The sequence below is a fragment of the Nerophis ophidion genome, linkage group LG08 (genome assembly GCF_033978795.1).
Source record: "Nerophis ophidion isolate RoL-2023_Sa linkage group LG08, RoL_Noph_v1.0, whole genome shotgun sequence".
In the NCBI taxonomy this organism is placed as follows: Eukaryota; Metazoa; Chordata; class Actinopteri; order Syngnathiformes; family Syngnathidae; genus Nerophis; species Nerophis ophidion.
Window position 1 is genome coordinate 38,657,583 of NC_084618.1, and position 10,975 is coordinate 38,668,557.

General features: G+C 42.5%; 1 protein-coding gene across 2 annotated transcripts; it reads left to right on the plus strand.

The window, feature by feature from the left end:
- The first annotated feature begins 65 nt into the window (after positions 1–65).
- Positions 66–8,958, plus strand: anp32e (acidic (leucine-rich) nuclear phosphoprotein 32 family, member E). Of its 2 annotated transcripts, none has more exons than XM_061908546.1 (7): positions 66–254; positions 2,938–3,087; positions 3,173–3,295; positions 6,777–6,942; positions 7,011–7,138; positions 7,620–7,665; positions 7,744–8,958. In XM_061908546.1, the coding sequence occupies exons 1-7, from the start codon at positions 201–203 to the stop codon at positions 7,821–7,823; spliced, it is 747 nt and encodes a 248-aa protein (XP_061764530.1). In that variant the 5' UTR covers positions 66–200; the 3' UTR covers positions 7,824–8,958. The 2 variants fall into 2 exon arrangements, with proteins under 2 accessions (XP_061764530.1, XP_061764531.1); XM_061908547.1 differs by having other exon boundaries at positions 7,011–7,102.
- Positions 8,959–10,975: the final 2,017 nt, after the last annotated feature.

Here is a 10,975-nt window from a genome sequence, read left to right on the forward strand (position 1 = left end):
TTCTGTCCAATCAGCGGCTCAACTGAAGCTCGCGGCCAACCACGTGCCGTAAAGGGCTGGGCCACAGCAGAGGGGGCAGGGCGCGAGGTATCATGGAGGATCAGTGAGCAAAGTGAAGCCATCAAGAGACCAGCAAGCAGCGCTCTTGTCCTGGGGACTTTATTGTACTTTGCCGCCTCGCCGCTGACTAATATTTCACCATGGACATGAAGAAGAGGATCATCCTTGAGTTGCGGAACCGAAACCCGGCGGAGGTGAGCATGCGTAATTTCGAATTTTTGTCAAAGAGTTGTGGTCCTGGATGTGATGGTCAAGCTGAGCGGCCAGCCTTAAGACTAGGAGCCCGCCCACCGACCGCACTATGACCGCCAACTTTACGTTACTTCCAGCATGTTCGCTCGAACATTCTGCAAGTGATACGGCAAACTTAAAGCGGCAAACGCGGGTGGACATGGAGGCATCGGCGCATTCCCGTCCGCGCAGCCATTACTAGACTACAGTATTTTGCACCAGATGGCGCGTAAAGAAAGAATGTTTCGCTACACTTTAGAATCGTTTCATTTTAAATTTACTCTGACTGCGGCAAATAAGCGTCGTTCTCTCTGCGCGCGAACTCTGAACAAGCACGACATTTTATAGCGGACGGAACCATTTTGTCCCTTGTTGACGTCCACAAAGGTGGACCGCGACCCGGCACACTTTAGTGGACATCCGTGACCTTTAGGGACGTGTGACACGCGAGCACGATGGGACGTGCTCGATTTGGTTCCTTACAAAAACATTACTGTAACGCTGCGACTGAGTAACGAGTACACCACCTCGGGCGGACGCGAATCAAAATGGCGCTTTGGCGGATTAGCGCGCCTGACTTCCGATGAAGAACTGCCTTTTTTTTTTATCACGTTCGCCTGCCGCTCTTGTGACGTCGCCAAGCTTTGCTACCGCTGCTGGTTCGGGTGGTCAGCGACCCGAACCTTTGATACTACTCAGAACACTTGCGGGTTCAGCGTGGAGTCGTCCTCTTTTACGGGGCAGACATTTTATGCAGGCGTGTGCGCGTGCACTGGCGGTTATATAAGGCAGCCTTCAGTGACGCGCGCGCACAAAGCAGCGGGTGTCATGTTTTACCAATTAGGGGGCGCCGGCTGCACATGCACGCGCACGCCGAGGAGTAGTTGCAATGTCACGTGCACAGCAAATGCGCGCGCACGCCTAGGAGTAGTTGCACAGCTATATCCTCCCATTTGTAACGTCGTAGTAAAGGATATACATGGCTTGACGATAGAGATGTCTGATTATATCGGACTGCCGATATCATCGGTCGATAAATGCTTTAAAATGTAATATCGGAAATTATCAGTTTCAAAAAGTAAAATTTATGACGCTGCTGTACAGAGTGGTACACGGACGTAGGAAGAAGTACAGAGGGCCAATAAACTCTAAAGGCACTGCCTTTGCGTGCCGGCCCAATCACATAATATCTGCAGCTTTTCGCACACACAAGTGAATGCAAAGCGTACTTGGTCAACAGCCATACAGGTCACACTGAGGGTGGCCGTATAAACAACATTAAAGGCCTACTGAAACCCATTACTACCCACCCCGCAGTCTGATAGTTTATATATCAATGATGAAATATTAACATTGCAACACATGTCAATACGGTCTTTTTAGTTTACTAAATTACAATTTTAAATTTCCCGGGACTTTCGTCTTCGAAATGTCGTGTAATGATGACGTATACGCAAGACGTCACAGGGTTTCAGGAAGTATGAGCACTACGCACACACTCAGCTAAAAGTCGTCTGCTTTAACGGCTTAATTACACAGTATTTTGGACATCTGTGTTGCTGAATCTTTTGCAATTTGTTCAATTAATATTGGAGAAGTCACAGTAGAAAGATGGAGTTGGGAAGCTTTAGCTTTTAGCCACACAAACACACGGTGATTACTTGTTTAATATTCACGAAGGTGAAAATTTTCTATGGATCAGAGCGCGGTCAAGCAGACATGAATCTAGACCAAATGTCAACCAGCAGGTTTCGGTATGAAAATTGGGGTTAAAAAGTCGCTTCTTACCGGATATCCGCGGAGCTTCCGTCCCGCTGCAGCTTTGTGACTTCCCTCAGAGATACTGCGCGTCAAATCACTGAAACACTAGCAACACAATAGAAAGATAAGGGATTTCCCAGAATTATCATAGTAAATGTGTTTAAAAACATCAGAATCCTTCCCAATGCAATGGCGTGGTTTTTTTTCTAGTCCGTCGCTATCAATATCCTCAAACATGAATCTTTCATCCTCGCTCAAATTAATGGGGAAATTGTTGTTTTCTCGGTCCGAATAACACTGTTTGTTGCAGGCTCCCATTAAAATAAATATAAATATGTGAGGAGCCAACAACATGTGACGTCATCGTCTGCGACTTCCGGTAGAGGCAGGGCAATTCTCTTAGCACCAACAGTTGCGAACTTTATCGTGGATGTTCTCTACTAAATCCTTTCAGCAAAAATATAGTAATATCGCAAAATGATCAAGTATGACACATAGAATGGACCTGCTATACCCGTTTAAATAAGAAAATCTAATTTCAGTAGGCCTTTAACACTGTTACAAATATGCGCCACACTGTGAACCCACACCAAACAAGAATGACAAACACATTTCGGGAGAACATCCGCAGGGTAACACAACATAAACACAACAGAACAAATACCCAGAATCCCTTGCAGCACTAACTCTTCCGGGATGCTACAATATACACCTCACTCTACACCCCCGCACACACATCAACACCACCCCCCAACCCCGTCCTCCTCAACCTCCTCATGCTCTCTCAGGGAGAGCATCTCTAATTGACAATATCCCTCCTTTGGCAAAACTTGTTTTAATATGTTGACTAGAAGTGATGTCATAAAGGAAGTTGTTGTTTGTCAGGTTGCTGAGATGGTGGTGGACAGCTGTCAATCAGTGAGTGGAGAGGTGGAAGGTCTCACAGACAAGTTCACAGAGCTGGAGGCTCTCAGCATGGTCAACGTAGGCCTCTCCTCGCTGGCCAAGATGCCCTCGCTGCCCAAGTTACGCAAGGTGTCGTCTTCTCTCGTTGTCTTATGTGTTCATGTCGCCGTGACGTTGACACGTGGAGTTCAAATGTCTGTACGGTGTTCTCCAGCTGGAGCTGAGCGACAACAACCTGTCGGGTTCTTTCGAGACTCTGTCGGAGAAATGTCCCAACCTGGTCTACCTCAACCTGAGCAACAACAAGATCAAAGAGCTGAGCAACGTGGAGGCGCTGGTCAGTGCACATGCTCGCGCATATTGAGTTTATATTTGTTCCTTCCTTTTGAGCACACAACATATATTTTACATGCACATATGTTATCTTTCAAGCAAAACAAATCTAATAATTTCAGTGATAAACTTTTATTTTTGCTAAAATGTATTTGCATGTTTGATAATATCCATATTACCGTGTATAAATTACTTCTTTCTGCGCGTGCCTCTCTCTTTTCTGCACCTTCAGGTTTTTTTTCCCCCTACTCTTGCTCTGGTTTCTGCTCTGTGCTCACCAGGGTTGGAACACAGCATTACATAGGTGGCGATGAGGCAACCAATCGGAGAACTGGATAAATGTGCGCTCTGATTGGCTGTTTGGTCTCCAATTACATTGGTTGTTATTAAAGATGCAGCTATTGATTAATTTATTGATTAGTTTGTTTGATTTACCAAGTAATCAGATAAAACACACTTTAGCCTGAATGTGTATTTTAGGGAAAATAGTTTAAATAAGCCACAACTAGCAATAACATTAATTCTTTTAATTTAATAAATGCAAATCAACATTGAAATTACAGGTGTAACATTATAATAAAAATAACATTAAAAATATATATCTGCTGTTAGTAATCACACTGCATTGCGCTCCATTGCAATGGCAGTGCGAAAACCTTGTTGGCGTATTTACAGTTCAGGGCACTTAATGCAACCTGTATTTTGTTAATTTTTATTAGTTACACTTATGGCTGCAGCTAATGATTATTTCTAATAATCATTGATTTGTTTGTTTGGGTAAAATACACTGTGTATTTCCGGGAAAATAACAATTATTTTTGTCTGTTTGCCATAACATTGAAATTTCACTTTTAACATGTGTGCATTAATAAAAAAAAAAAAAAAGCCTTTTTCACTGTTTTCCGCCACACTGATCACAGCACCCACACACCCACCCCTCTCATGTGCACTTTGTTGAAAAAGCTGTGCGGAAACTGTCGGTATTAAGGTTCTTTATATTAAAAAATGTTTTATTTGTTACACTCAAACGATTAAACAGAGCAACAGAATATAAATGGAATTTTTTTCTATTAGATTAATCAAAAATAAATTATGAATTGTTGCAATCCTAATTAAACATTAAACCATTAAGCAAAGCAACATAATATAAATCAAAGTATATTTTATTGAAATAATTAATCATTGCAGCTTTACTTGTTACATTGCAGACTAAAGTGCAAAAATAACTTCCATCCATCCATTTCCTACCTCTTGTCCCTTTTTTGGAGTTCATAATTATAAAACGTTACCCATAAAAGTTAATGTAGCCAAATTATTAGAACAATTTACCTGTGGCTGTGGTTGACCAAGTTACTGTCCATTATTCATTATGAGATCGCTTCTTTCATTCTGGGAGAATGAAAGAAGTGATCTAATTGAAGACCAAACAGCCAATCAGAGCGTACAATTCTCCAGTTCTGATTGGTTGCCTTTTTTTTAGCACATATTCAACGTTGTTTGCCAGAGGTTGAGAAAGAGGGTGCAAGAAAGCAATGTTAATTTTGACCGCTATTAATAATTTAGTTTTAGTCTTATGACAAAAATGTATTTTGGTTTTAATCATCCAAATTAGTTTTCGTTTTAGTCGACTACAATTACAGTACATTTGGGTGACTGTAATATAAAGTATAGCGGATATCTGTGTTGGCCCTGCGATGAGGTGACGATTTGTCAAGGGTGTACGCCGCCTTCCGCCCGAATGCAGCTGAGATAGGCTCCAGCACCCCCCGCGACAACCGAAAGGGACAAGCAGTAGAAAATGGATGGATGGACAAACAACATATCTTCTGAAATTGTCTCGCCAGCACTTTTATTAATTATTATTTCAGAGCATTTAAAAAACAACAAGACCTGCCCTCCATGAATATTTCCATAGGTACATTTTACACTAAACCTTAGTGTGTTATTGTTCTAGCTGATATTTAGCATTGTTTTCAAACTAGTTTTATTGTAAATTGGCGGGCAAGCTCACCTGTGCGTACAACAAAAGCAGTTGTAGAGTAATCAGTCTTGTTCTTCTCTAGTTATAGTAATTCAGTACAGTATGAGCCATTTTGAAATATTAGTTAAGGCCTACTTACTGTTTTGTAGATGTCCTGATGATTTGCCTGCAGAATACACTTAAAGTTAATTGTATTTTTACCAGAGAAAATGAAGCCACATTGTTTACGTGTGTTGTTGTCTACCTTGCAAAGGTAAAATGTGTTTGTATTTTTTCTCTATCTTCCAGAGGTAGAAGAAATATTGTAATGATGTGTATAACAATACAGAATAGGGATGTAACGATGTGGCAATTTCATATCAGTTATTGTGACCAAAATTATTGCAATTATCATTATTATTGTGGTATGTGCTCAAAGCATAACTACAATACATAGACACACTGTTAGAAAAAACACTTTTGCGTTGTTTTGTATGTTTTACTGAAGTTTTAGTCTTAGTGTTTTATCTGTTTTAACAGCTAATCTTTTATTGTTGTACTGTATTTGTTTGTACAGTAGCACTTTCTAAGATTAAAAAAAAAAATTAAGTGTGTAACAAATAAAATCTATTGTAATTATGGATCACCTCTGTGTCTTTTCCTCTGAGGAAAGATCGATCCTCATAATTTCTTGCCAAGAGAGTACAGTTTGTAGGTTAAATGTGCACAACTGAATAACTTAGTTGCTCAGACTGTAATCTGTTTATAAAAGTTTAGACTGGTGTATGTTGTCTTTAACGGGGCACCAGTAAGTCTGCCATAGCCCGTAAGTTTATAAAAGTTTAGTTATCATTGTCGGTTTTTACATCCTTTTTTAATTTCGAAGCGTAATACTAACCGTCGGGAGTTTTGTCGCTGTCGTCATTATTACTGTTTATCTTTACTTCCCTACCATATAGTCTTGCTTCCCGGTGAAAAATCCAAACACTGTCTTAGTAGTTGTATTTTGATTGAAGCCCTGCCGTGATATAAACCCGCCCCTCTCTTGCATGTTATTGTGATTGGATAGATTCCTAACTTGTCCCACACAAAATTACATTGGATTTCGTTTGTCAATTTTTTCTTTTCAATTTTATCGATTTCATCGATTAAATTGTCAATTAACTTCATCATTGCCTCTGTGAATATGAATGTGTTTTAACTCGTTATCGTTCTATTTTAGTCAGGGGAAAATTGGTCATTGACAATAACTAAGACAACAATTTTTTGTCAACAAAAATAACAGTGCAAGAGAGCAGTAAATATTGCATGTTAATATAGATAATAGCAAAACCATTTATTGAACACAAAATACATTAATAGTTGTTGTTTTTTTGTTACATTATGTTTTGAAAATGAATTACGTGCTTGCAAAATATATTATGTTCTCAATGTGCCTTTGCTACCCAAAATTGAGGCACAAATTTAATTCGATACACATGCAAACGCTTGCGAACACAGATTTATAGTTTTGTGGACATTGCAGCAAAACTTGAAGAGCCTGCAGAGTCTTGACCTGCTGAACTGCGAGATAACGTCGTTGGACGACTACCGTGACAGCGTGTTCGAGCTCCTGCCTCAGATAACCTACCTGGATGGCTTCGACCAGGACGACAACGAGGCGCCAGACTCGGAGGCAGATGAGGACGAAGGTGATGAGGATCGCCGGCCGCGGCTCCTCCTCCCCTCGACTCAACTCTCATCTCTTTTTTTTGTTTAGACGAGGATGGTGAGGATGGGGCGGGGCCGCCAGGTGACTATGATGAAGACGAAGACGAAGACGAGGATGAGGATGGCTCTGAGGGGGGAGAGGTGGGGAAGAGCTTTCATGTGAAGAGGGGAGATCAGGTGGGCAACGCTGGTTTGGCTCATACGGGTTAGCTCCGCCCCCTCCCGATGTGAACTTGCGCTCGGTCGGCAGAGAAGACGACGATTAAACACATTTCTTGTGAAGGAGTCAATCAGGTGTAGTCACCACTCTCTTATGACAACCAATCGGGTCCGCTTCTCTGCCGCTCGCTCGCTCGGATGTCCTTGGCGAGGTTGAGCAGCCCTGGCCGCCTCTGACCTTCAACCCCTGACCCTCAGACAACTTCTGTGCTGTAAACTGAGTCGGCCTGGTAGAGCTGACAGTTGTTAGTGTTGTCCTATCACATAGAGACCTGTGTGTTCATAGTTTTTGTGCATGTTTATATGTCTGCATGTCTGCGCATGTTGTGTGTGTGTGTGTATTTATGTCTTATAAGTGTGTGCGTGCCTATTTTGTATCTTTTTAAAAGTGGATGTACACATGGGTGCATGTTAAAAGGGTGTGCTTCCTTCCACTTAGGAGGAAGAAGACGAGGAAGATGATTACGGCGAGGACGAAGATGATGGTGAGTGAAGTAGCACGGTTCTTTTCAGGGGTGAATGCATGTCAACACTGTCCAACCAATTATGTTATCTATGTGCAGAGGAGCAGGCGGACGTTCAGGGACAGAAGAGGAAGCGAGACGTGGACGACGAGGGCGAGGAAGATGACGAGGACGATTAGTTGCTAGACCGCCGTCTTCGTGTTATTTGTGTCCGTGTGTCCCCCAGCTAGACAACAAACCAGGAAACTCACTTCCTGCATCACATCTTCATGCTCTCTACCCCCGCCCACTCCTTCCACCTGCTTCCTGTTTGTCAACACGGAGCTTCGATGCAGGGGTGCGTATTCTCTTTTTATTGTTTTTGTTTTTTCTTTTTTGGGGGGACAAACTTCAACAGAATCAGATGGATGACGTGAGGAACCGTTTAGAAAGGAGGACAGAGATCTTCCCATGGACACAGTCAACACTTCCTGTCACCGTCTTTTTATTTTTACAAACTAAACCAAACACATTTTTAGGATCTCAATTGGACTTCTTTGTTTGTTTGTTTTCAACAAAAAAGTCAGCTGATGTTTCTGGACGAGGTTGTCCCGACCTTTCCACTTCCAAAGATCCAAGATGGCGGCTAGCTTGAGCGGGCAGTCGACATGTCTTCCCGATGTTCAGCTTGGAATGTGACGCCTCTTTCTGCTGCTATATCAGGTCTTTGGCGGAAGAGGGCGCCCCCTTCAGGACTCCAAGCGCCCAATCGGGGGCCATGTTTGTTTTTTCATCGGATCAGTATCTTCCTTCATTTTAGCCCAAATGATCACATGATTCCTGTCCTGTCTCGTTTAGAATTATGCAGAGCTGATTTAGCTCAGGTCACCATAGCGACCATGTTGTTGTTTTTCCCAATGTGTGTTTTACTTTACAGCTCTAGGACTTTTGATGGGTTTTTTTTTTGCATTTAGTGCTGTTTAGCCTGTCACACTTCCCTTGTGCTGGCTCAGGCTCCACTCCCCTACATTATTGTAATATATATGTTACAAAATATTGTAATCAGGTCGAGTCCAGTCATTGCTATGCAAAGCATGACGGGATAATTGGTGAGGGGGTGGAACCTGATGCCAGGCACAAAGACGATTTGAACCTTTTAATCCTGCAAAGTAGATTTTTAAGAGAATTGACGAGATGAAGTATTTATAGATTTTTACAGATGTGACGGATGAGTTAGTTTTCGTTTGTTCTTCTCCCGCAATTCAAATGCTGTAAACTTGTTGCTTTCCTGTCATTTACACTGACGTCCAAATAAATTTGAATATTTGAATAAGATCTTTCAAGAAAAACATTTTGCCATGTTTGTTTACATGACATTTCTATGATCACCCCTATATAACCTCACAGTGGGGGAATTTTGATAAACTAGCGATGCCATTTTATAATTTATGAGTATTGTTCACATTTTAGGTACTTCTATTAACCTTTCATAAACATGACTTTCCTGTCTATCTGTGTTGGCCCTATGATGAGGTGGTCACTTGTCCAGGTTGTACCCCACCTTCCGCCTGAATGCAGCTGAGATAGGCTCCAGCACCCACCGCGATCCCAAAAAGGGACAAACGGTAGAAAATGGACTTTCCTAAATGGGCAGCACGATGGAAACAGGGGTTAGTGCGTCTGCCTCACAATACGAAGGTCTTGGGTTCGATCTAGGGCTTGGGATCTTTCTGTGTGGGGTTTCCATGTTCTCCCAGTGACAGCGTGGGTTCCCTCCGGGTACTCCGGCTTCCTCCCACTTCCAAAAACATGCACCTGGGGATAGGTTGATTGGCAGCACTAAATTGGCCCTAGCATGTGAGTGTGAATGTTGTCTATCTGTGTTGGCCCTGTGGTGATGATGTGGCGACTTGTCCAGGGTGTACCCCGCATACTGCCCGAATGTAGCTGAGATAGGCTCTAGCGACCCCGAAAGGGACAGGAGGTAGAAAAAGAATGAATGGAGTTTCCTAAACAGTTTTTTGTAATTGTAACATAAAATGTTATTCATTTAATGATGATAGTGGCGGCGTCACTTATGTCCTCGTAGTCGGGAAAAAAGTAATGAAGTATTATTGGCGTTTAATTGGTATTTTTAAGTGTCATTTTTCTCTCGTGTATGAACCGAAGATTCATCGATTTTGTATGGCAGCTAGTAGCGCGTTGTTAAGCTACCTGCTTTCAGCATAGCAAATGAGGATGTTCCCCTTGCCAGTGATGGTAATTAAGCGGCTTCGTTTAGGGCTTCCGGCACATAACAGGTGGATACCATTGTTGTGGCGAGGGAACACTGGTCAGTATATGAAGTAACGTCCATGTCGTATAAGCAAAAACACGCAGCATTCTTGACTCCCCCAGCTTTCATGCTATTGCTAATTAACGTTGCCAATGGGGCGGCCGTGGCAGATACCTGAGGGGTCCAGGTTCGCTTCCCCCCTATTGACATCCTAATCGCTGCCGTTGTGTCCTTGGGCAGGACACTTCACCCTTGCCCCCGGTGCCGCTCACGCTGGTGAATGAATGATTGGTGGTGGTCGGAGGGGCCGTAGGCACAAACTGGCAGCCACGCTTCCGTCAGTCTACCCCAGGGCAGCTGTGGCTACTGATGTAGCTTACCACCACCAGGTGTGAATGAATGATGGGTTCCCACTTCTCTGTGAGCGCTTTGAGTATAACAATAGAAAAGCGTGATATAAATCTATTCCATTATTATTAGCCTGTGACTGATTGACAGGACTTTGACCGCTCCCTAATCAGTGGGTGTACTTAAGGCGGGCAATAATTCCATCCATCCATTTTCTACCGCTTATACGGGCAATACTTGATACTGATAAAATAGAGACAACTGACCATTTATCAATGTCTGAATAAGTTGAGACAATTTAACATGATACAAGTATTCCCTTTTATTTCACGTAACAATGAAAAAAACAGACATTTGAGGATATCGATCAGATGATCCCATTGGTATCGATCCGACACGGATACTGTACACTTGGTATTGACGCTGGCAATTGACATTTCTATCGATCCTTCTGACTCCCGTCAGTCAAAAGCATCTGGTTAAAAATGTCTCGTCGACTTATATGAAGTCTAATCACACGATGGGTTTTTAAGTAAAACATGACTCGTGTTAATGACGTCATATGACTCTTGAGACGGACATACTTTGTGTCGCTTTTTACATTTCGTACTTAAAATCATTTGAATTTGTGGAAACGCTTCTATGCTGCACCCTTTTTGTCCAGCAGATGTCGGTCAAGTCACACATTTTTAGTTAAACAAGAAAAGCAGGTGTGGCGTAAGACCTTCA